Consider the following 27108-nt stretch of genomic DNA (forward strand, 5'->3'; position numbering starts at 1 on the left):
TGCTCTAGCCCAAACAAAGCCAAGTCGCAGATTTTCAGTAGCCCAAATATAGCCACATAGCCAACTGGTACAAGTCGTTGCCAAAAATTTTTTTCTGTAGCCCAATTTGGCTATATATAAACAAACCTGGCAACACTGCTCTGGGCGTGTGCACCAATGAGTAAAAAAGCAATGCTTTGTATTTTCAACTTTGAATTTCTTTGCATGCGAGGCAGATAAAACAGATTCTTGTAGTCATTTCTAAAGAGTGAAACACTGTAATAATTATAATGTTACTGCTCTTCAAAAGCAATTCAAACGAGGCTCTTGTTATTTTGCCACATTGCTAAAGTTCCTAACATGCATAAATAATAAATACTTCTGGCTGTTTCTGCATAAATCATACACCGCGTTAATTTCACTGCACATTAGTGACAAATGTACTTCCGGCAATACAGCTAGATTAATTGCATTTGAGATATAATATGACTGTAATTTATTACTAGTATCTGGCAAAAACAACTGTCATCTAATCGAGGCTTGACTAAGCACTGCCCACACAAGGACACCATAGAAAGAAATGCACACTCAAAACAGTGTTGTGTGTGTGTATACTTTTCTGTCGAGGAGCGTTTTGTGCACTGTTCTTAGTCATACATGAATCACAAGCTCACCCACACTTCCACCATGGTAATTGAGTCTCTTTTCTCTTTCGACTTCAGCCTCCAAGACGCTGCTCATATTTGTTGAACCCTTTGGACGTACAAGTCAACAGTGAATGTGTCACCAATGGAGTAACATCAAGGGCCAGAAGACTCAAAAGGTATGCTGAACACTTCACCTAGAACCGTGATTTGTTCACTTATTGGACTAACCTTTGTTTCACCACTCAGGGCCGGGACTGCCCAAAGTCATTTTGGAGCAATTTTTGAAGCAAGTAAAATTGCGTTTTGAAGCAGTTTGGAGCAGAAAAATGTTCATTTTGGAGCACCTTGGAGTAGACTAAATTTCATTATTTGGATCAGATAAAATTAAATTTTGAAGCAGTTTGGAGCAGGTCGATCTGAATTTTGGTGGAATAATAGAATACGGCAGCGCACTTCGAAACCATGCACGGCGAAACGCAGAATAAACCAACACGAAACGCGTAGTAGAAGCGCGCTTTATAGCTATTGCGTACTAGAATATGAAAAAGTGGGTTGAGCGGCGGCACGGCACATGCTTTCCTGTAAAGTCGAGAACATCGGTGGCACTACGATCGAACTATACATTCCCGCGCCGACGCTCATGATGATAGCGGAAAATGTTCTCAGATTATGTGGCCCATTCGACGCGGTAACAATTTCTGGGTTACCACATGTCACATAAGACCCAGAGAACCGCAATCAACCCTGGGCTGGTATAACGTAAAACTATTCATATCCGTTTTTATTGCGATAGCAATTATATGACACTGTACGCGCATTCCTGCAGCCGTCATCGCAGTGATGTTCCGTCTAAAGTCCAGGGGCGATAACATCGTCGCCGCGCGCCGTATGCAGTATGAGCGAGTCAAAGCGTGCGAGGGTGAGCCGACGATAGCGGCTTAAGCGCAAGGGAGGACAGCAGGGAGTAAGCGCGCCGTCTTCCGTCGTGCGCAAGGCACCGGGAGGAGGGGAGGGGGGGGGGGGGGGGGGGTCCGGCGGCTGCTGCGTATCGTGCGGCTGTGCGGGCCCTATCTTGAAAACGATTTGCGATGGAACAGAGTGTCAGCACTCATAGCTGCGTGTGCGCTGTGTGTTGGCCGCTTAGCTAGCGTAGAAGAGAGGCAGCACGAAGATCAAATCACTTGCTGCTGCTGTCGCGATTCCTCACTCCAGCATTTTGACAGAGTTTCCGCGGTAATTGAGAGAGATGTGTTAATGTTTGCTTGTGCGCGCGTGACACCATGTTTGTTAATTTAATTAGTAAGCGAATGTTACTAATTATAACTTCGTATAGCTGCCTACTAATTAGCTATCGCAATCGATGCTGTGAATTTCGGGCGAAACTGCGATTATTTATTCCAAATCCTCTATTAGCACTTCATCTCATATTTTTTTGTAACCCACCCCTTATGTAATTACCCCGAAAAGAGGGCTTTAAGGAAATAAAGTGAAAGTGAAAGTGATAGCTCAAAATGGCTCAGGCCTCGCAAATATGGGCATAAAAACAGATTGGAACTGATTTACGTTATGTAGACCTTGGGGAGAGGGACGCCCGCCCGCTGCGCCGCGCGTCCCTAATATTTAGTTTGCTCGCAGCGCCCTCAGCTTACTTTTCGTTATTTTGCGCCTCAGCTAGGGGGTGCCGCGCCGCTCGGCCCACTCAACCGTATTCTAGTACACTCTAAATACAGCCGCCCTGGACGTTCCTACAGCAGCGACAACTGCCGCAAGTGGCCGCGTGCATGCCGACCACGCCGACCACCTTGCCAGAAGTGCCGTAAAGTATTCTGTTCTACGCGCGAAAACTATGAGAAACTGTGCAGGAGGCGCCGTTGCGCGGTCTGTGGAATGTGAACGGCTGCACTATTTGCGCAGCCGAGAACAAATGCGTCCGCTGGTCGCAGCCAGCACCGGAGCACACATACCGAAGCCGATCTGGCGCATCGGGGCACAATTTCGGTCAATTTCTGCGTGTGGCGCAGTTTCGCACTTTAAAATTGTGCACTTTAATTTGCGTTTGTATCAAAATGGCGCAATGGGGCTCTTGCGTTGCCCAGGGGGCGCTGCAACAATGGTGCTAAAAAGCGCCCTCAATCCGAAACTGGGTAGTACCAAGCTCGGTCGTCTGCTTCGGGAAGCACGTTTACAATATGGACCCGCCACTTTCCGTTGTGTTGTACCACGGCTTGCAGCGAATATCGGGCGCCGAAGATTTTTCTATGGGTGGCATGCTGCGTAAAGGCAAGAAATTATGCAACGCCGAATACGTGTACGCCGTTCAAGAAATAAGCGGCGAAGTTTTAGCGCGGTGTCAATCGCAAGTGAAGCGAGTCACGCACGTGCGAAGTTGAACTTCAGGTAAGGTTTGCACGCTGCTAGATTCAGGCGCACAAACGCGAGGAAATGCTTTCTATAAATGAATTCACAGCAGCGATAAGCAGACATGTGTGCGGAACTGCTCGAGCGCACGACGGTACGCGCCGCGACGGCAGCGGTCTTTCAGCATGCCGCGGTGTACGAACTGCTCGAGCGCACGATCGTAAGCGCCGCGACGGCAGCGGTTTTTCGACATGCCGCGAAACGGCGGGTCTCCTGTAATCTTTCTGGACTGCACGCCGCTAGACAAGTAATTATGCCTGCGCTGTAGTAGCGGCAATCTGTCCCTTTAGCAATTGATAAATATAACTGATGCAATGCATATAAGCTCGCAGTAACGTACGTACGTGCAAATCGCGCCAGTCGAATTGTTAATTGTCGCTATGGCCGGGTCTCGAATCGTGAATCACCAGCCATGCCTGCTGCTATGTCGGTCTTCCATTTCGCTTACCCGGCGCGACGAACTGCAGTTATACAGCGCGCCCGACGCTCCACTTCGTGAGGCCTGGAAGGAAAACGGTAGAATCTGATGTTGGGATTCAGGCCTTCTTGTTCATGGCAGCCCACGACGCAGCAGTAACTACGGTGACGCTTTTTCGCGGCTGAGCTAGGTCTCTCCGGATCGGCGTCGCCGATGTCTTCTGCTTCCAGCATGACGGTACACGGAGAGTCCGTTTTCGTATAACTACAGGCTGCGGCCAGCTCACAGCCTGGTCGCCATGGTCTGTGAGTAGTGACGAGCCTTTTCGCACTCGAAACAGGGCAGAAAAAAGTGCGAATCGACGCAAAACGTGGGCTAGAAACGTGCTTCGCCACAGCCAGGGCTCAATACTATCGAAGCTGGTACTACCCAGATGACGTTTTTCGCCGCGCGCCACCAGACGCCCATTGGCGCAGGCGTCCCACCCCTGACCATTTTTTGTAGCGTTAGCTGCACTGGCCTAGCCAAGCCCGTTTCGCGCGGCACATCAAGAGCCGTGCTGCGCATGCGCAAGGATCAGTGATGTCACACGGCTTGCGCACCGGGAGCCGGCACCTCTCGCGCACTCCGCCGCCGCCGCGCGCGACTCACCGCCGCCGCTCTGCGCATTCCAGAGGAGTGACGTCGTAGCCGTGGTAGACGCACTGGCGCCGGCGCGCGCTCGCTGTGGAGTCGCCGTCTGACACTGCGCTGGAGCCGCTGCGCTTCTGACTGGCGTTTGCCAGTGTGGTGTAGCCACGGAGAAGGAGAGCGCAAATGCTGCTCAACTGCGCAGAACGGAGAAGCTTGACTCATCGGATCCCGAAGTAGTTGCCTGGCAATCAGCGCTTGAGCGTAGGAGACAACCAGGAAAGCTAAGAATAATCAGCTGAACCTTTGCTAACGCTACGTATATCCTGGCATAGCCGAGCTAAGCCACTGCAACTTTTTGCTTGCATGTTTGTCATGGCTTCATCATTTCTCTTTTCAGGAAGACAGACAAAAGAGAGATTATTGGTCTGCAAGCTGCCCACGCCAAGCCATAAGAAACTCAACGGTCACCATAATCGCAACAGGTCCTCCTGAACTACGTGCCTCACCGTGAAATGTTTGCAAGTTTACCAGATAGAGGGGTGGGAGCCCTATCAGGAAAGCAGCAGTCTACAGTTTTGTGTCGTAGCGAGCGGGAATGCTAAAATTTCACATACTACAAGCTTACTTGCTTATAGGGGGCTTTATGACAATCGGAGAAGTAACATGTTGAGTCCGAACTTGTTTCTTTTCTAGTGAATAAAGCCATGACGACCAGAACAGAAACAATGTAGCAAGCCCCTACTTGGTTATGCACAAACTCTGTCATCTGCTTGACAGGCATTACCACCAAGTATCACATGCTCCCTCACAACGATAACTTAATTGTTACATGAAAATGCAAAGAACTTTAAAATGATCAGAAGCGCTCAATGCAATTTCAATGCAATTTTAATGTAATTTTAATGCAATTTTAATGCAATTTAAAGGAAATGATACTTCATGCTGATTGAAACTCTGGCAGTCACTCTTCATTTTTTTATTGAAAGTACCCTTAGGGCCACATGGCATTAAAGAGGGGAGTGGTTACAAAGTAGTAGACTAAAACAAACAAGTGCAGTGAGTTCTGGTAACGTAATGATTCTCGTGATTATACAATGTTAGCTAATGTTTTGTAAAAAAGTTTGTTATCTGTAATGTCTACGATACTTGGTGGTTCCATTGTTGAGATGTACAGGGGATGAAAGATTGAAAGGAAGACTTCGTGCGACATGAATCAATTCCTACCTTACTGCGATGATCGACGTGGTTGGAAATGTACTGAGGCCGCAGTAGGAAGTCGTCGGAAGTATGGTGTGATAGAAAATTTTATGAAACAGCGAAAGACAGGCGACACTGCGGCGGTTAGCTAGTGGAAGCTTGTGCTAGGTTAGTTTTCATTGAGATTATACTCGCGGTGCAGTTATGATTAAAAACAATGAAACGATTAGAGTTAGTTTGTACCAGTTCAAGTAATAAGATTAACGTGACCGCCATCCCATATTGCAGATGCATATTCAAGTTTCGAGTCTATTAGAGCCTTGTAAAGCTGTAAAAAAATTATGGGGTTTTACGTGCCAAAACCAGTTCTGATTATGAGGCACGCCGTAGTGGGGGACTCCGGAAATTTGGACCACCTGGGGTTCTTTAACGTGCACCTAAATCTAAGTACACGGGTGTTTTCGCATTTCGCCCCCATCGAAATGCGGAAACAACCGTGTACTTAGATTTAGGTGCACGTTAAAGAACCCCAGCTAAATCTAAGTAAAGGTGTAGTTCTACAGCAGACTGTGCTTTGGAAAGGTTGCGCCGTAAGTACCAGAGCATGTGATTAGCATTGTTAATGACATACTCTATTTTAATGGTCCAATTTAAATTATTTATAATGTTTACACCAAGATATTTATATGATATGACGAAATCTAAGGAAACGCTAAGATGGTAAATGCTAGGACTAGAATTAGATCTGGATATGCACATTATTTTACATTTGTTAACCCCAAAAGGCTCATGTACAGTTTGCATGCATGAAATCAATAACTACGCTAGCCCTGCACCGTAAGAGAGAGCTAGAAAAGGCAAGTTCAAACAACTGCCCTACTTCACACTTCTCAAGCATGACAAATCACTAAAAATAATTTTTCTTTCTCTTCAAACAACATGACAAACCTGAGCAAAGTGTGTTCCCAAAAAGTTTTTGAAATATACTCGGAGTAATTTCGGCTTAAGCATTCAGCCAATCAACCGTGGACGAGCAAGGAAAGCCTCAGCGTGAGAACGCGTCTTCGTCACGGCCCTCACAAATACGTTTGCTTGTTGAAACGTTGGCTCCAGGCGGAGGCTTCCCTTGCTCACCTCTGTTACTCAATTAAAGTGTCCATCTCCTTGCAACCTCTTTGCCTTGTTTGAATACACAAACCGAGACATTTTTTTTTTTTAACATGAAACTGTAAATTGCATTTTCCGAGGATCCATGAGCATTAATTAGGCTTACTTATATGTTTATTCAGTGTCCTTGTTTATTCACACAATATTTGCAGAAGTCCTTGTAAGCACTGTTGTCTCCATAACGTTCCTTGCTTTCCTATGAGTACTCTACTTGTGTTAAACCCTTTACTGCCGCACCTGAACACTAAATGTGCAGAAGAAATATCAAGAGCAGACAATATGTGATGTAAAATTTAGCATATCGTTTGTTTTCACTCTACACTTTGTGCCTCTCGCGAATGTGTTATGAAAACAATCAATCGGACATTGTAGCTCCAGCTTATCTCGAGCACATTTTATGTTTATTATTTTTTTTAATCTAGCTGAAATCGTTCAATGCAGACAATACACGTATAGTATGAAATACGTCAAGCAGCACTGTATGCAATATAACTACGAGGGTAGCCCAGCATAAATATCATTGTCTGAGGCTTTGTTCTCCCTGCTTTAGCGGCACGCCGAACACGATAAGAAAACTTCGCTCGATTTCAGCTTTCAATTCCTATAAATAGATGGCCTATCTGTGTTTCTGTATGTTATAAACTCAGTGATCGACGCATTATTCCTCCCGACCTCTACGAAAATTGTGGGTATGTACTGCTTCATTTATCATCGACAATAAACAATGTAAGTTTACTTGATTGAAGTAAACTTACATTGTTTTTTTTTTTTTTTTTTTTTTTTTTTTTTTTTTTTTTTTTTTACCAGTTGAGGCCTCTTGGTCACCTGGCGATATAATAAAGATATCTGTAGTCATGTTAGAGTATCGTACACACGAATACCGGCCCGAAAGCGCTAACAAAATGCCCAAAACCAGCGAGCGAGCAGTGCGACGAGCCTCACCAGCCGCTACTGTAGCGGCCACATTGCTCACTATGTAATTATGCGGATATTAGTTTTGATTTTGCCAGCACCATCTCTTGGTCGCATACTTTAGTTCACAACGCCATCGCTACTCTTATTTCCGTTGCACTGGGGAAGGTACACTTTCCCTTCTCCAAGTTTAAATGGGTGTTCTGTGGCAGCGCCCAGTGCTATCAGCACAGTTGGGGCAGTCCATTCGTATTTCGAAGGGTGGTGCAGCATAGAGCTATGAGCACAGTCCATTCGTGTTCGCAGGGGTGGAAGGGTGATGGATGAGAGGCGCACGAGGTTGGCGATGCTAGAAAACGGCGCGTGGCGGCATGCAGCGGCTCGAAGTTCTCTTTTTCAAGGATTTTGCATTCATTACCTTTCGGCACGGACACCCAGTAGCCAGACTTCATCGTTATAACCAATAATGCGCCATGGGGGCACTGTAGTAAGCATGTTATTTCACCATATAAAACACAAAAGTTGACGGTGCAGCAGCTTCTCATTGTTATAACCGATATATTGTTAAAACCGGTATCATTATAAGTGGATTCGACTGTGTGTCTATATATATATATATATATATATATATATATATATATATATACAGTGCAGTCCACTTATAACGATATCGAGAAATCCGATCGTCATGCATTCACAATTGCATTGCACACAAACTTGGCATATTGTTCGCCCTATGTTCGCAAAATTTGACTTCAGTTGTAGTCGCAATTATGCCACTAGAGCCGTGGAAGTTTTACACCGCTCACAAAACAGACTAATAACGCTATGGACCACCAATATCTGCGACACTTCCATTTAAAGCAGAAAAGTGAACGTTTTGCAATGCACTGCGCTTTAAATTCTCACTATTTTCACGGAATTTCAAGTCCATATCTCGCGATATTGTTTTAGGAGTCTGGAAAACATTTCGATTGGCGGCAGTATGACCACCCTGAAACGCTTCAATCAGTAACTTTCTACCAAAGGCTGTAAAGAACCTACACCAGAATAAACAATTACTGCTCGTCACTCAGAACATTTCTTCGTACTTGAAATAAATATAAGCACCGTGCCCCGCACATTTTACTGAGCATACCGGGGGAAAACAACTAAATGTTGTGTATAACACAAAGATTGGGAGAAAGTGAGTATTCAGTAAGTGTTTTCATAGCACATAAGCAATCTACAGTTCAAATCTTCGGTACATGTCACCAAAAAATGGCCCCCGTTTCCTCAAAATATCAAATATCTGCTGTTTTTGCTGCTGCTGGGAACCAAGTAATAGTGCAACTCTTATATAGAAACAGCCTGAAAATGAAATTAACGAAGTCAGAAGTGGCACATGCCTTCAGAAAAAATTCAAGCCAGTGTTCTATTGGTATTGAAATGGCTCTGCAGGTTCGAACAAGGTCATTTTCAGAAACATATCTACGATAAGTCGTAATTACAGAATGAAATTCACCAGTTATACCTGTAAGAGGTTTGAATATATTTTTGATGGTGATAAGATACTGAGGCTGCGATGCTATTTAGGCTATCTCTGGATGGAGATTAAATAGTTCCAGCATTTGATAATCCAACGATTTCATGCCGTAAGGCGCACCAGACGTTGGGTGCGGCTGATTATAATACTTCCTCCGGACCTCCCGCTCACCCACAGGTTAAATATAACAAGCAAATTGTGCTTGCAAATAGTCCCAAAAAACTGTGCATGATGCAAGTAGCGCAAGCTTACATTTTTTAGGGCGATAAGCACCCAGCGTCAGGCCTTCTACGCAACACAAGCGTGTATGGCAAATCGCGCGCATTGTCCGCTACAGCACGTCCCAAGGAGGCACAAAAGATAATCCTCGCTGCCTAGGCAGGGGATACGTAGTAAAGAAAAGCATTACTTAGTGGCCACTCTATTAAGAAAGAAAACTTTGCTTCAGCTGTAGTTTTGTTGTAATTTCCAGCACGCAGCCGAACGTGCCCACTTTCAAAAGTAAGGGGGGGGGGGGGGGGGGCAAATGGCATACTTTGCCCCCTCTCAGAAGGGTTTGGGTGCGAGCTAGTTGGTACGGATCATGCTGCTGTCATCCTTGATGGAAGTTTTATTGCAAGAGGTTCGTTCCCCCAAGAAACCGCGTGAAGTGGTAGAGGACATAACCCCGACTGTTGCGATCCAGTATATACACTCTGTGTCCCACCGCATCAAAAAAGCCGCAGGCCAGGCCAGTGTAAAGGTGGTGTTTACTGCACCTAACAAGTTGGGAAGGTTGTGCAAGAAAGTCAATGAGAGCCGGCAAACACCTGGACCGTGTAGTAAGTGACATGTCGCCAAGCCTGTAGATTGCAATACCAATGCAGTTTATGCCATTCCCACCTATTGCAGCCACACTTACATAGGGCAAACGGGACGTTGTCTTAATGAACGTTGTGTGAGCATGCGCACAGTGTGAAGATTAAGACTGGTAGTAATTTGGCTGTTCATTGTGCAAAGTGTGCCTGTTCACCCCTCCTAGAAGACACACTTGTGTTGAGAAGGTACAGCGATCAGATGGCCAGGGAAATCTTTGAGGCCTTTTCAATGTGTCAGTTAGGAGCCACTTGCGTAAGCGCCCCTTCTATAGCCCTTTGTGATAAGGAACTTGAGTTCCTTAGAAGTTAATCAGTCTGGCCCTGTGTCCACAATGTATATTTTTACATTTGTTTAGTTTTATGTTTTTGACGCATGCACAGCAAGAGTTGACTGACAATTTCAGCCCATTGCAAATAGTATATATTTGTGCAGGCTTCAATAAAGATGTTGGCAGTCAGCGCTCGTCCCGTGTTCTCCCTTGTTCGTGTTTTTTGGCGCTGTGTAAAATGAATTTGCCCCTCACTTTTGATTTGCCCTCCACAATAAAACCATAAAATTACATTATACAACCATAAAACCGCCATTGTGCCCCGACCACATGGCTGCTAAAGTTAAAAATAACATGCGACTTCCTCCACAGTTTTCTCCTAGCACGCGGACTGGGTAGGGCCTCTCCATTTCCTTCCTCCATACCGTAGGCAGAACTTTGAGCTTTCCAACAATACCAAGATGGCGGTGCTCAGTGGCAAGAAAGACAAAAGATGGCTCCGTGAACTACGGTGTTTTTGCGAGATTATGAGCTCCTTTCTCATCGTCTGTGATGACAAAATAATTTTTTCATGACACTTAGATTGCATTTTTAGGTAAACCATTTTGATACAGCATAGATTAGGCACTGCAGATGAACATTTTTTTCCCCACTATTTTCAATTTTTTTAAGACCCGCGTCTCCCCTTAATGTGCACCCAATTCACAGTACACAGGGATTTTTTGCATTTCGCCCCTATCGAAATGCAGCTGACGTGGCCGTGATTTGACCACGCATCATCAGGCTTAGCAGCACAACACCAAAGTCGTTACGTCACCATGGCAGGGTCAACATGGAACTTATTTCATAATGACTAAAGTATGCAGATGATACCTAGCATGTAAAGAAAACAGAAATATAGAAATCTAACAATATTCATGTTTCACAATGTAAATGTGTATGCTAATAATATACATGAAATAACTAGTCAAATTCTCAGCTTGCTGCCCATCATGAAGGATGGACTTGTCATGAGCCCCTTCTGTGTGCTGCAATATTCTAGCGCTTTTTCTTCAATTACAAATACTGACTAGTGGGCACTCTTATGCGACATTTTGTCCAGAGCAGCAGAGAGCCTTGTCTTGCCTTCGGCAAGCAAAGCCTGCCCACTTTCAACGTCACTGAAACTCTTGGTCTTTACACTGTGGTTGATGAGGAGCTCAGCATTCACCAACATCTTCACTGTTTACACTTCCTGCTGGAGGAAGTAGACGGTGGAAGAATAATGTCGCTTGTGATAGTAAAGCACGTAACTTCGAGAGATTAGTTTCGTTTTCAAAAGTAGCAGAAGACACCTTTTGGTGCAGCCTTGGAGCACATTAGTAAAAATGCAGCAGGATTTGCCTTTTAGAGCAATTGGAGCAGCAATCACATCAATGATTGCCGCACACTTCTGCAGCCCCCACATGGCAAGCATTCCTTAAGGTGGTCACATCCTTTTGACTGACCAACATGCAACTAGTACCAGAAAAGGCCTTCCAAAGCATACAAAATGCTTTGACCATTGGAGTAATTGTTATCAGCTGTCTTGCTTGCCTATGAGCTGCTGTGCTCGGTTCATATGCCTTGGTGACTGGAGCATGCTTATACTGAAAACAAGGTCTTCTCAGAAGAAAGTGTTCTTACTTTTGGAGATTCAACATTCAGCTACCTGCTGCTTTTTTCCTGTTTGCCTTACTTTCCTTCTGCATATACTGTAGAAATGACTCCACTAAAAGCTGTACACCATTGGTCTCATTCCATGTATCTTCCTTTTGCACTATTCTTTTGTGCTGCTTTACTATTAAAGCGAAGCTTTCTTTGCTTCTTTCTTCAACTTTCTCACTGCTTCTGCTCCTGTCTGGCACACCGCATCGGGGAGGTGGTTCAGAGCATGTCTATACATGACGGGAGCACAGCAGAGAGGAAAGGTGATGCGAGAAACTCGTTTGGACCTTTGCACCTCGTTGAATGTGCACAATGCCCTCTGGAGCTCCCTCGGTGTCTCCACATTAGCCTTTTGACAGCTGTAATTATCCGTGACCCCCCCCCCCCAAAAAAAAGCATTGCAGAAATTGCAGCACTTACCTTTGTACTAATGTGCAAGTCCAGAGGGAAGCTAGATAGAATGGTAGAGAGGAGGGGGGAGAGGAGGCAGAGAATGGGTAGAACCGACGAAGTTGCGAAACGAGTGAATAACAGCCTTGCCACTTTTCGCTCACAGTTCCCATACAAGGAGGGGATAGGGAAAAGGTGACGTGAGAAGGCAAGGAAACGCTACTACATATAACAGCAGTTGCAGGCAAACTGGATAAATTTAAGTTCAAGGTATGGTTCCATACGTTTCTGTTATTTCTGAAAAAAAAAAAAAAAAAACACTGTGCAAATTTGTCAAGCAGCCAACCGTAAACAACTAGACCTTTGACAACAACCTAAATCTAGACAACTAGACCATAGGGTCTAGGTCATACGTCAAATCAACACTTCTGTGCCCGCCACGGTAGCTTTACGGCTATGGCATTGCTCGAGTCCGCGGGTTTGATCCGGACCGCGGCAGCCACATTTCGATGGGTAGCAAAAGATAAAACGCTCGTGCACTTAGATTTAGGGACACGCTAAAGAACACCACTGTGTCAAAATTAATCTGGAGTCCGCCACTACGACGTGCCTCATAATCCGATTGTGGTTTTGGCATGAACAGCCCCATAATTCAATTAAAGTTTAATACTTCTGCTGCGATTCGATGTGCCATGTGAGGCAATGAATATGCTCAACCCTCTCAGAGGTTATGAAGTATGTCGCACAACAACGCCTCAAGAAACACCTCCCCCTGTGTGTTGTGTAGTAGGCAGACAAAAAGCAGTGGTGCACGCAAGGTAACGTTTAACATCAACTCACCACTCTTGTGTTGGACTAAATGTTGAAGAAATTAAACATTCACCTTCAGCATGACCACTAATTATTGTTAATCAAAGGAAACAGCACAGAAAGGTTTGCTTACATCGATTCCCACAGTGCTTGGGATCTGCATAATTTTTTATAATTGCCTAAAGCCCAGACACGTGCGCTTGTTGACACATGCAAGTTACCATCTATGTGCCATGCCTCGTGAGGAATGGCGGTTTGCATTTACAAGAAACGCGCGCCAGCATGCGCTTACTCCTGGTATGGTGGCTAGACGCCTTGGCAGACATCGCTCTGTACTAAGCCATCCACAGCGGTTCACAAAGGAAACGCTGTGCTATATGCACAATGTGGCTCCAGGCATGTGGTGACGCAGCCGAAGCACCCATATATTGTCACCCAGCTAGTGTAAGCTAAAACAGTTCACTAGCGAAAGATTGGAAAAAAAGTCTGCCTTTAGCAATGGCTGATCCTCGGAGAGCGCGCGCGCAACCACGAACTTCTTCGTTCTCGCCTCAAGGGGCCAGTGTCATCACGTGCCAACTTGTGTCATTTCTCCCCTCTCAAAAGCGACTGACCCGGTCGCTTGAAGGGAAGCGGGCGAGCACTATGGGCATGAGTGCCAACATAAAAAAAAAAAAGAAAACATACAGGAATGTACACAATGCTGAAGCAGTTTGTGATGATTGCTTATCCCTCGCGTGCATAGTACGGCTTCATCTGTACTACGTGGACGACTTCAGCACGGGGACGGCGTCGGCTCGAACCAGGATCAGAGCTTTGAGGCACCACCTCGTAGTTCACATCACTGAGGCGGCATGCAACTTCATAAGGGCCGAAATAGCGGCAGAACAATTTCTCCGAGAGCCCACGGTGTTGGGTAGGTGTCCACACCCACAGGCGGTCGCCTGGTTCCGTCGGGTCAGGTTGTAACGGCAGGCGTCAGTAGTCTGCTGGGTGTGGATGCGATTCCGAGCAAGCTGGCGAGCTTCCTCAGCTTTCTTGATGAACTTTTCAGTGGTGTCATTCCTTGTGGCTCCATGGTCTACCGGGAGCATGGCATCTAAGGGCGTTGTAACGCGACGTCGGTAAACGAGCTCGAGTGGTGTAAACTTGGTGGTCTCCTGCACAGCGGTATTGTAAGCAAACGTCATGTATGGCAAAATTTTATCCCATGTTTTGTGTTCCACATCAATGTACATGGAGAGCATGTCGGCCAATGTTCTGTTTAGGCGCTCTGTTAAGCCGTTAGTTTCGGGATGATAGGCTGTGGTCTTTCGGTGGTCTGTATGCGTCAGCGTGACGACTTGTAATAACTCCGCCGTAAACGCTGCACCGCGCTCAGTAATAAATACAGCGGGTGCACCGTGACGAAGCATGATGTTGTGGACGAAGAAGCTGGCGACTTCAGCAGCAGTTCCCCGCGGCACAGCTTTTGTGTCCGCATAGCGAGTTAAATAGTCAGTTGCCACGATTATCAAATTGTTTTGCAAGGATGACGTGGAGAACAGACCAAGAAGGTCCATTCCCATTTGCTGGAACGGCGCCGGAAGCGGATCCAAAGGGTGAAGGAGGGCGGCAGGCTTGATGGGTGGGACTTTCACCTCTGACAGTCATGGCACGTTCACACATAGCACTGAACCGACGAAAATAGGTGTGGCCAATAGTATTTCTGTCATATTGCGCGCTAATGTCCTCGCAAAGCCTAAGTGGCCAGCACAGGGATCGTCGTGACACGCCTGTAAAACATCCTCGCGCAGTGCCGTCGGAAGGACGAGAAGTAACGTTTCCTGGCTGTATTTTTTCGAAATTTTTCTTGTACAGGACATCATTCCGCAGGCAGTACGACGTCAGTCCTCGTGAAAGTGGGCGTGGGACAACAACGTCAGCTCCCTCAAGATATAGGATGACTGGAAGCAGCTGAGTCTGCACGTTGATAGTCAGCCATGCGCACCACGTCGACGACACCCAGAAACGGTAAATCTTGCTCCAAGTCGGAGGACGTCAAGAGAATAGGAGAACGTGACAAGCAGTCAGCGTCTCTATGCTTATGGCCGGATCTGTAGACAACAGTTATGTCGTATTCCTGGAGGCGGAGGCTCCAACGAGCGAGGCGACCTGACAGGTCTCAAAGATTGGCAAGCCAGCAGAGCGAGTGGTGATCACTGACCGCTAAAAATGGCCGGCCGTACAAGTAGGGTTAAAACTTGCTGATGGCCCACACGACTGCTAAACATTCTTTTTCAGTGGTTGAATAATTAGCCTCTGCTTTTGTGAGACTATGGCTCGCGTAAGCAATTACACGTTCTGCGCCGTCTTGCCAATGAACCAGAATGGCTCAGAGTCATACGTTGCTTGCGTCTGTATGAATTTCAGTTGCCGCAGTGTCATCAAAATGCACCAGCACTGGAGCAGATTGAAGGCGTTTGTGCAATTTAGCGAAGGCCCTGCTCCTGGTCTTCCGTCCACGCAAAGGGCACATCTTGTCGCGTCAGCCTCGTGAGAGGTTCAGCAATCCTTCAGAAGCCTTCAACAAAACGACGGTAGTAAGCACAGATGCCCAGGAACCGCTGAACAGCCTTCTTGTCTTTAGGACGAGGAAACTCGGCAACGGCAGCGAGCTTTTCTGGGTCTGGTCGTACACCTTGGGAGCTGACCACGTGGCCGAGAAACTTGAGTTCCTGGAAGCCAAAGTAACATTTTTCAGGCTCGATGGTGAGGTTTGCCTTGCGTATTGTGGTAAGGATGCTTCGTAGCCGGGTGAGATGTTCATCGAATGTGCTGGAAAGCACAAAAACATCGTCTAGGTACACTAGGCACACTAGGCACGAAGAAGTCAGCAATGTCGTTCAGGAACGCTACAGCTGTACCTTGAGGGACGTGCTGACACTCATAGCTGAAGTTTGTCAACAAAACTTGCAAGCACTTTTTCTGCAATCGAACAACGCCCCGGGCGATGCAGATGTGTCTTTGGAGCAGCAGCGGGATATCTGCCTCGGCAATACCCTCATAGTCATCGAATGCATCGCAGGTTACAAGGGTCAACACGCTGATCCTCCACGGCACCGTGGTGTTCTCGTCGACAATCCTCAAGGCGTTGCCATACATATCGTCAGTATTGCTCCCTGCTAAGGCCTGCGCCGTCAAAAACGTTACCCGCGACTTTTGTAAGTTAATGACGGCTCCATTAGCCTGCAGAAAGTCCATTCCCAGAATTAGGTCCCTCGAACAACTTGGGAGGATAACGAAACCTCCGAGGTACGTAAACCCACGAATGACTCAGTCCACTCAGTAGAAACTTTCTTCAGCTTGCAGGCAAGGTCCATGCTCATAACTGAGGTGTCCGTTCCAGTGTTGATTAATGCCGTTATATCTTCGCCGTTATTTCTTCGTCTGGGAGCGCCGCGAGAGAAGGCGGGGCTTGGTGATGGTGACCTGTAACGAGCAGGAAACGAACGGGGCTCATGCCATCGCTGCTCAACATTGCGATGATTCGCGACGAAACTATTTCCGGCGGCCGCTCACCAGGTTCGTGGGCAAGGTGCATTCGGCGAGAATCCACGGAGTCCCAGATGACGATAAGGACACATTCTGTAGATGTGCCCGGCTTCACCACAATGAAAACAAAGGGGCTTTGTGGTGCACCAGACGTCCCTCTTCCTAGTTCTTGTTTCGGTGATGTGCGATGGGCTGCGAGACCTGAAGCTTACCTCTATTTCTTGAGCGGGGTGTACCATGCTGTACGCACTTGAGGGTGGTGGACGGCGTACTACTTCAGCGTAATTCATTTCAGCACGCGGTTCCTGCTATGGTGCCTCGTACTGTCCAGGAACATAGACGGCCTGTCAGACCTCGGCGCGCACCATTTCAGCAATGGAAAGTTGTCCCACAGGGGCAGCGGTCGTCAGCATCTCCTGCAGTTCCTCCTTAATGACAACCCTGATGAGTTCTCGCAAGGCGCCGATGTCGTTGCCGAGGGTAATGGCAGAGAGCTCCATTGAAATCATGGCGTCGCGGTTGCATTGCCTGGCCCTCTGTTGAAGGGCCCTTTCCATGGTACTCTGCAAGTGTCGTTGGCGGGTTTCGAATGAGGCCGCCGGCAAAGATTTCCTCTTTGATGCCGCGCATTAGGTGGTGCACCTTTTTGGTTTCAGTCATAGAAGGGTCCACACGTCTGAAGAGCTGATTCATGTCTTCTACGTACACAGTCACTCGTTCATTCAGGCCTTGAATTCTCGCCTCCATTGCTAACTCCGCCCTCTCCTTCCTGTCCGCCCTGGTGAAGGCATTGAGGAACTGCCGACAAAATTCTTCCCATGACGTCAATGTCGCCTCGTGGTTCTCAAACCATGTTTTCGCAGAATCTTCAAGAGCAAAGTACACGTAGCGTAGCTTACGCTCGTGGGTCCACTCGTTGAGGTTGGCGACCCGGTCAAAATGGTCAAGCCGGTCGTCGGCATCCTCTGAAGCACTTCCGTGGAACGGATTCAGCGTCCGGGTGCGATTGACGACCACGTGCGAAGCTGCAGTAGCGGCAGGAGGTGGTTGGTTCGTCATTCTAGTTCACTCGGGTAGCGAACCGTGCTGTGGCTGGAGTCCTTGGAGACGTCGGCTGGTACGTACGTGCACAGGGGTAAGCTCGGCCGAACTACTCGCCGGGCTTGTCGGGATATGGGGGGGGATTGCCGACGGCCCTCTGCCTAGACACACCGAGCCCCGCGGTTGGCGCATGCCTGCGCATCAACGGCGGTCTGGTACAAGCTCGAGGAAACAATAGACGACAACCACGTGTACACTCGGAAAGCATTTATTACGACTGCAACTAACACTTCGAGCAGGCCAGCTAGCTATAGTTGACATCGCTGAGGGTTCCCTCGAAGGGAATAATACACTAGGTAAAGAAGGGCTTCAGACTTACAAACTGGGGAATACGGGGGCTCGCGGCGTTTGCCGTGGCAAAAACGCGGTTGACTAACCACGTGCGGGAATACGGGAGCAGCGGCGGAGACTTCCACCGTCGCCGCTTGCTGGAGACCAAAAAGACCCGGGCGATGTCCGCGGGATCTCACGTGACCCACCCGGTGGCGCTGCTAGCGCTTGCGATTCGTGTAGAAATAACCAAACAGAGGTTATCTGATTGGTGGATAAAATCAAGGCAGGGGTGAAATTTCACCCACCACAAAGTACAAAATATGTTCATAGTCATGGCTAGGTGGCGTATGCCACCGCCCGATTTAAAGGGTTCAGCCTCATCCATCCATCCATCCATCCATTCCCGTGCGCCACCCCGCAGAAGGAAAGTTTCCCCTCTCCCTCCCAACTCTCCCTAGCGCGCATGCGTCTGCCGCGACGTTCGCTGCGCGTGCGGCGGTCATGGGACCCGAGGGTTCCCACAGGCTTAGGTCTGGGGTACGCTCCGGAGATCTTAAAATCTACCGTACCCAGCACCGTCCACCAGAAATGTCACCCAGCTAGTGTAAGCTAAAACAGTTCACCAGCAAAATATTGGCAAAAAACGTCTGCCTTTAGCAATGGCTGATCCTCGGAGAGTGCGCGCGCAACCACGAACTTTGTCGTTCTCGCCTCAAGGGGCCAGTGTCATCACATGCCAACTTATTTCGTGTCAATATGTCTGGAATATATATTCGTGCTCGTGCCGCACTTTGACGTGCATGAGTGGTCCCACACCATCTCCACATGTGTAGGCGCATAGGTGCGAGCTTGCACGTGCCAGCAAGCGCACGTGTGGTTTGGCCTTAACCCTTTGAAATTCAATGTCGTAAATATACGGCGTCGCGAACAAGTCACACATGGTCGATGCCGTATATTTAGGGCAACGTCTGTATGTTTGAAAAACGCACCAATTTTTTGAACTTTTTGTTGCCGAGCAAGTGCTGCCAGCCTGTGTGGAAACAATTCTTTTTTTTTTTTTGCTCCGTAGACACATGGTTCTCATTCCACGGCTTCTTTATGCTGGCGTTTCAGCAACCATTCGTGCATCCGCGTATGGCGGTTAGTATTGGTTTCGTCTTGTGGGCTGTCTTCGTTCGTTGCACTCGTAAAAAGTGATTTCTATCCGGTTCCTAATCTCTGAAACAGTCGCCGCTAGATGCTCGCTTGTCTGTTGCTCACTTGTCTGTTGCTCACAGGGGTGCGATTACGTCTGTTCATAGGCAGGCTCTGGTATGCACAAACAATGCCACCGTATACGAAGGATGCTGCCATGCCTGCGTTTCTTTTCTTGAGACTCTGCTAGCGAGAACTGGTTGCCCCTTGTTGGCGACGGAACGAGGATTACTGGAAGTTCCCGACTTGTTTGGTTTTCTCGTCGAGCGGCAATTCCTCTGATGCAGACTACTACCCAAGTGCCGAATCAGAATATATCTAGTTCAGTGTATCCACTTTTTAAATTCTTATAAGTCTAGTCGCCATTGTCATCATCATCGGCTGCGTTTTATTTATGGCGCGCTCAGGTGCATGGGCATGCGCATGTGCCTCGTGCTGCGAGGTTAAAGAGAAGAAGAATAAAATATAGTCTCTTCTACTCCTGCCATCGGCCTGACCGGTTCCTTGTGCTTTCGCTCGCCGACTCACGCATTGTTATAGTGGGCCTAACCTCGGTCCCTATAATAAGAATTTATGAAAGCCTATCACTTTCATAAATAAACAATGCATGTTTACCTACGGAAATTATTTTCTTGTCACTTTAGGGTCACTGTAAAAAAAGTACAGTAATTTTTTTTACAAAGAAGACAGTCTGAAGATTTTAAACCTGCAAGAAGAAATTCAACACTGAGTGGTCGCATTTGGTGAAAAAAAAAAACCCTCACAGGATTAAAGGGGTCCTGAACTACCCTTCAGGCTTTATGAATGCAGTCCGCAGATGGCATAGGCTGCTGTGATCATCTCAGGCAAATTTTGCAGCATTGCACTGCGCGTGGAGCTCGAAAGCGGAGCGTGAAGTCACCTTTTCCTTAAACAGACTTTTTAATAGAAGCCTTCTCCTCACTCTTTTCAGTCGCTATATTTCGTCATATAGCATATTCCCATATGCAGCTGTTATTGGTCAATAGTTGGCATCAATCAAGAAGGATGTTTGCATCAGTGCACTTCTTCCTGCTGTTACTGTGTATATTTATTGACGCAGTTTAATAAACAGGCGCAAGTAAGGAAAAATCTGCTTTCGAATGTCTATAAGAATTACGCACTTCCGGAAGCCAACTCTCGTGTGCTCACGCTCGGCTGTGGCGGCCCGCGTAGCAACTAAACTTTGGCCAGACTGCTTATTGGTGTCATAGCTGCTGGGTCTCGTCATCTCTGATTAATTTTGAACACTCAACTAGCCTCAAAACGCATGAAACATAAGGTCAGACTACACGCACGCTTGCCAGCGCGCACTCACTCCTGGCTGCTCCAGGGTAGGCACCTTGGCGGACTTTCCTTCGCATTGAGCTATTGACAGCGCTTCAAAATGCACAAGTTGGATGTGGCTACTGTCTGTCGGTTAATTAAGCTGGTGCAGAAAAAAGCCGGTCCGCACCCTGTAGCACAGCCAGACTTGAGCATATGAGCATGACCGCGCACACAAACCCTCTTGTGCACAAAGGAAACGCTGCACATACACACTATAGGTATATGTAGCTGCGGACTGCTATGTAGCATACATACCGGGGCTGACGCGACAAGTCTGCTCGCTCACACACTGCAGCTCACTCAGGACAACTGTGTTTGACGAGTCATAGCCTCCAAAATTGGAAATATCGGCATCTACATGAATATCCAAAATGAAATTTGAACTGCACGCCATGGTGATGTTCAGTAGGCAGAGTGTTGAGGACACGCCCGGCTCCGCAGTAGCCTTCGCAGTGCAAGGCATTGATGAAGGAGCGGGAGCACCATGAAGGGGATAATAGGCAACCTTTTATTACCAACAACTCCGTTGTTCCCGCACGCACGTAGAGAGTACCGCACCTTAGAAACAAACTGCGTGGATCGCTTTTAGTAATGGTATACTCTACAGATTTCTTTTCTCTTCAACGTATTATGTAAGGGCATGTCTAAGGCTGTGCGTGTCTCGCACGTGTATTTAGAAGACGGCAGCATTTGAGTTTCATTTAGTGCGTGGAAGTATTTATAAATAAGTGCGAATCTTCTCGTAGTCTTTAATGCGAACGTGCAATTTGCGGCAGTTTTCTATTTTTGTTTCTATAATGCGTGAGTCGCACGCAGGGGTTTTGACCCCAAACTGAGAGCAAGTCTGATACAGTAGAACCCCGCTGATACGCTTTTCACGGGACCGTAAGAAAAAAAAAAAAAAACGTAAGAGCTGGGAAACGTAAGAGCTGGGAAACGCAAGAGCTGGGAAGCAGGAAAAATTGAGAAATGGGAGTAGTGTTGAACTGCACACAATTCTGACATGTGAAAAAAAGTCGTAGTTTCGCCCGACAGCCGAAGTATCGATTGCGATAGCAAATTAGTAGACAGCTATACAAAGTAAGAATAGTAGTTTTATCATCCGTATAAACTTGTAAACATTCACATATTAACTATACTGACAAGCATGATGTCAGTGCCCACAGGCAAACATGAACACATCACACTCGATGAGCGCGGACACGCGCTGTCAAACGCTGGCGTGAGGAATTTAAGCGCCGCTGCAGGAGCGAGCGAAGTGACCTCCGTGCTGTTGTTTATCGCTTCAACGCAAACTGAGCACCGAGAACACACAGCACGCACAAAGCTACGAGCCGCCGACGCACATACACTGCGTAGACTTTGCCCCCAACGCAGATCGCTTTCAAGATACGGCCCGCGCGACCACGCGCCACCGTGCAGTACGCAGTTGATGCCAGAGCACAATGCTGCCCGCTATCCCTCCCCCTCGCTCCCTTGCCGCTGCCTCAAAGCAACGGAAGAAAGCGTGCTTCCTCCCTGCTTTTCTTTCTTTCGTGCGCGAGATTTAGACGCGGTCGTTAGCTCCCCTTGCACGCTTTCACTCGCACATACAGCATACGGCGCGCGGCGATGACGTTATCGCCTTTCGACTCTATACGGAACCAGGGGCGGATCCAGGTTTTTTCTGAGGGGGGGGGGGGGGGGGGGTCAGCTTCTGTCAATGATGATGATGATGATAGTAGCCTTTCTTATTTACCGAAATTTACCGTTTTTCCTAACGATAAACCCGCGTTTTATACGGCTAAAGCAACACCTGTAGCCCTCCGTGGTGGCTCAGTCAGCTCAGGCGTTGAGCAAGAGATCGCGGGATCAAATCCCGGCCACGGCGGCCGCATTTCGATGGAGGCGAAATGCAAAAAACGCCCGTGTTCTTGCGTTGTAGTGCAGGTTAAAGAACCCCAGGTGGTCAAAATTAATCCGGAGCCTTACACTACGGCATGCCTCATAATCAGAACTGGTTTTGGCACGTAAAACCCCAGAAAGAGGAAGAAGACCTGTAGCGAAGCCAGGTATCGGTTTCTCCGAGCTTATACGAAAAAGACGTTACCCAATACAGCCATGTGCTTGGCGGCTGCGCCTGATAATACAGGGTGTTCAAAATTAAGCTTTATGGTTTTCTTAAAGTTAGGCACTGGGAGGCACGCGAAGACCACCTGTGCAAATAAGTTATGTGGCTAGGGGGGCACAAAGTGAGATGATAATTATCGCTGTGAGCATCCCAATTAACTAAAATTCAACAATTATTTTTTGTTGACTGCAGTAAGTGGGTATGTTTGTATTGAAAACTTAGAGACAGTCGAGTTTCTACACAGTATCAATCGGAAGAATTATTCTAGCGTGTCCGTGCTCCGAGATATCAGACTCCAAATTTCAATTGTCGTACTGCGCAGAATAATCGAGAATAAAGACGCGACAATTCTCATCAATTCCCGTGAATGATCATAAAGCTCAGTGACCACTTCTGTGGACTGATGGCGGTGCCATCTTCTCTCTTGAGTCGTGGTGGTGTGTTGACTAGAGGAACGTTCTTGAATACGGGCGTAACGCTCCGCTCCAACGCAGCAACCACTACGCTGCTTGTTTACGATATGCGAATCACCGCGTATGAAGACTCAAGAGGCCACCTATAAGAATAACGATGTGGCGTAGTAGGCGAGAGCGCGAGCCAGCGTCTTCATGTTTTGTTTCCCATGCGACGTCATCCTTTTACACAAGGCGCGCATCTGCTCCCATTTCTCTAACCACGCGACGTCATCCTAGGCCCGCGCGCTGGCGTTGGCCTCTGACGTCACGCTCCCCCACTTCGCAGCCGCGGCTAGAGGCTTCGCCCCGCTCCGCGAGAACGCCCACTCAGATAAACGGATCCGGCGAGCTTGAGCCTCCTATGCTTAATGTACGACAATAAAACTGCGAAGTTACAATGAAAAACTTGTAGCGTACGAACCGTACTGTGCTCGTACTGGATATTGTCAACGTGTAACTGTGATAACAATTATTTCTGGGGTTTTACGTGCCAAAACCAGTGATCACACTGAGTGCTACAGTTAAAAAAAAAAGTTGCCTATGCGAAGTTCTTAGTTTAGCTGTTAGTTGTTATTATTTATATATGCACACTTCAGCGAGAGATCTATTTCATTAAGCAGGTTGGTCGCGGAACCGATGACAGCCAATGAGGCAACCGATGACACCCCAATCGGGAACTGAGTTGATCAGTTGCGAAGGCGCTCACGCGCACGTACGAACGGCACTGTGGTCGTACTGGATATTGTCAACGTGTAACTGTGATCACACTGAGTGCTATAGTTAAAAAAAAAGTTGCCTATGCGTAGTTCTTAGTTTAGCTGCTGGTTGCTATTATTTATATATGAACACTTCAGCAAGAGATTTCTTTCATTAAACAGGTTTGTCACGGAACCGATGACAGCCAATGAGGGAACCATTGACACCCCAAGGGGAAACTAAGTTAATCAGGCGCGAAGGCGCTCGAGCGGACCTCGGCGTGTTTGGCAAAAGGGACGTCTCCTCGTTCATTCGACGCCACCGACGGGACGAGTAAGGCACGGCAGGTACCAGGAGGTCCAAGGTGTTCACGAGAAAAAATAACTACGGCAACTTCGCGACACCACACCCCTACGGCATACAACAAAGCTTGTGAGCGAGCTAGCTTTACTTCTGCATGGCTGATACCACTGGTACTTGCGAAAAATACTTTTGAAGAATCCTGGTGGCCATATTTTTTTTTTTTTTTTTTTTGCGACAGGGCAATCCCCCTGTCAGCGAGGGGGCGATGCATAAATCTGAGGGGGGGGGGGGGGGGGGTCAGGACATCCGGACATCCCCCCTGGATCCGCGCCTGGGAACATCTACGAGCCAAAACCAATTTTAGGGCCGCAACGCGTCATAGACACCCTCTTTGGATAGCAAATACGGATCTCAAGGGCCATACTTTTGCTGACGGAAACCGAAAATACATCATAAGAGTCACCCCCGGCACTTTGGGCGGCCAATGCCATCGTCAAGCAACCAAGCCAAGCGACATGAAAAGTCAAAATGGCCGCTCGGGCCGGCGCGGGGTGGCAGTTCGCAACGTATGATGCGGGAACGGTCCCACAGTTGCGACGTAACAGCGGGGTTACAATGCATTGGGTTCTATGGAAGCTGTGCCGGGACCGGCCGAAAACGTCGTAACAGCCGGGAAAACGCAGCACCCGGGAACGTAACAGCAGGGTTCTACTGTAGAATATCCGTGAAGTCAACGAGGCTCTCAGTGGCACTATGACGTGCGTTAATAACGGATGTAGAGTACAAACATATGACATTTCAATTATCAAATATTTAGGGTCATTCTGCAGTCAAGTTGGAGTATTTTGGTGTTGGATGCATAGACGTGTAGTGTTCTGTTCGATAATTTTTTTTTTTTTTTGTGACCGAAAATGCCTCCTCGTGCAAGTGAATATTATGTTGTAATACTCTGAAAGTGGGGGGCGGTGTCACGGAGTGGCATAGTTTCGAGTCATTGACACGATGATTAACGGGCAGCAAACACGTCGTGGTCTCACCGTGCGGCATATAGTTTCGAGATAGCGACACGCCGATTAACGGGCACCAAAAACGTCATGGTCTCACGGTACGGCATAGTTTCGAGACAGCGACACGCCGATTAACGGGCACCGTATGGCCGGTGGCCGCTGCTGCTTCTGTGCTGATCAACGGCATATAGCTTGGAAGGTCACGCGCAATTTGCGCCAGTTGATGAGCGACGATTCTGCGCGAGTTCGTGACAAGTCATGTTTTGTTTGACAGTAGTGCTTTTCTTTCGAGGCACGTTTGGCAAGTTGCATTCATTATTATTCATTTCTCTGAAGATACTTTGAAACAAGTTTGAGTTTTAGGAACGTTCTGTTAGGCAGAGGGCAGTGTTGGTCTCTTCTGATCTTGGTAGAGGCAAGAGTTAATTTGATGTTTGCTTTCAGGAAAACGTGACAGCTGAACGCTCGAGAAAGGATAGCGTCAGTGTTTTTTTTTTTTTTTTCCCCAGAGATATGCAGATAGTTCGCGTGAGTTTCCGTTAAACTAAGACTTTCTTTTGAGATTTCGCGAGTTCTGAAAATAACGCTGTTGTCGGAAGAAATTTGACGTCCCTTCCTCCACACATGCTGCCGGACGAAATTCCTGGCGGTGGCATGCATCGCCGTTGCAATGCGCACACCTGAGCTACTTAGCTTTACGGCATTCTCTTGCCGCGTGCCCCCTTGTTGTGCACCGGAAACACCGATTTTCATGCTTCAGCACCTCTCTCTTATCCGCCACAGACATCTTTGCGTTACAGTTGCCGGTCTCATGGCCGTTCGAATGACAAAACAGACATCCTGTGCTCTCTTTAATCGTGGTGTGCAGTGCCGCAGCACTAGGCATGTTCGTCGCTTTAATCTTGCTGTTGCGCCTTTCCGTTATCAATTCGGCACTGTTGTCTCTCGGTGCTTTGGCCCGCTGTATGATCTTCCATGTCGCAACCTCTTTTCACAAAAAATGCAGGAGCACCTCCAGCTCACTTCCCTCGTTCGTAGCCTCGTTTTATTGCGATAGCAATTATATGGACACTCCAAAGCGGATTTCTGCCGTCGGCGTCGCCGTCGTCGCCGTGAGGTTCCGTATGACGTCAACGGCGATGAAATCGTCGCCGAGCTCCGGACGCTCTGTGTGCGAGTGAAAGGGCGCGAGGGACGCGCTCTTTCACAGGGAGCGAACGCACGTCGAAGAGCAAACGCGCATTCTGCGCCGTGCTCCCTGAAGGGCTGCAGAATTAAGCGTCTCGTTCCTCCCTTCCATATATAGAGAGCAAACGCGACTTTTTCCGTCGCGTGAAAGGCTGTAGGGGGACGGGAGGGAGAGAGGGAGGGGAGGCGACGTTTAGCTGCGGCACCAAATGCGTATTTATATAAAGACGCAGCGCGCGTTCAGTGCGAACGCGGGCAAAACGCCGACGGCATCGACAACAGTTCTGCGTGTTGCTGGTGCTGCTGCGTGTCCAAGTTTATACAGCTGATAAAATTACTATCCTAACTCCGTATAGCTCTCCACTAATTTGCTATCGCAATTGATGCTTCGCCTTTCGGGTGAAACTGCGACAATTTCTTTCGTTGGTATTCCAGACGAAGGTCAGCAGGCACTGCTTTCTTTATTATGGTCAGTAACAAAGTTCCATAAGTGCCGACACTCACTCCTAAAGAAGTGAGGTTGCGTACACCTGTCTCTACTTCGTCGACGAGGCTGCGCAGTTGGCTGAGATTCCACGAGTCGCGCACTGGCTTGACGTTAAGTAGCCGTGACATGTGGTCTTCTATGATTACTTCCTTTCTGCCGAACCTCTCCTTTAATAGCGAGAGAGCAACCTCGTAGTTGCCTTCCGACAAGTCAAGTCCTGCTACCTCAGCCGCCGCTTTTCCTGTCAAGTAGCTGTTGAGGTACTTGAATTTGTCTACGTTTGAGAGATTCTGGTTAGCGTTGACTCAAACTGACTCCAGAACCCTTGCCACTCGCGAAGTTCGTTGAATTTGTTGATTTCGAGCTTTGGCAGCTTTACGGTGGGGCGTATTTGCGAATTTTAGCACTAGATTCTCTTTGATCTGAGGAGTTTAGTGTGCGATCTGATGAAGCATTTGTGTTGCTAAAGTCGCGTAGCATGCGTTGTACCTTTGTTCTCACCACG

The 27108-nt window shown here is 47.7% G+C and overlaps 1 protein-coding gene across 2 annotated transcripts in view; it reads right to left on the minus strand.

Moving 5' to 3' along the window:
• Positions 1-27108, minus strand: part of LOC119456053 (protease-associated domain-containing protein 1-like) — a 124053-nt gene that overhangs the window by 32888 nt on the left and 64057 nt on the right. The window contains exon 4 of one of the 2 annotated variants that reach the window (XM_049664576.1): positions 12129-12159. The exons of the other annotated variant lie outside the window; for it this stretch is intronic. Coding sequence (XP_049520533.1) covers positions 12129-12159 — 31 coding nt within the window. The remainder of the gene's footprint in view (positions 1-12128; positions 12160-27108) is intronic. 2 annotated transcript variants of the gene reach the window in all.

This window comes from Dermacentor silvarum, chromosome 1 (assembly GCF_013339745.2).
Source record: "Dermacentor silvarum isolate Dsil-2018 chromosome 1, BIME_Dsil_1.4, whole genome shotgun sequence".
Classification (NCBI taxonomy): domain Eukaryota; kingdom Metazoa; phylum Arthropoda; class Arachnida; order Ixodida; family Ixodidae; genus Dermacentor; species Dermacentor silvarum.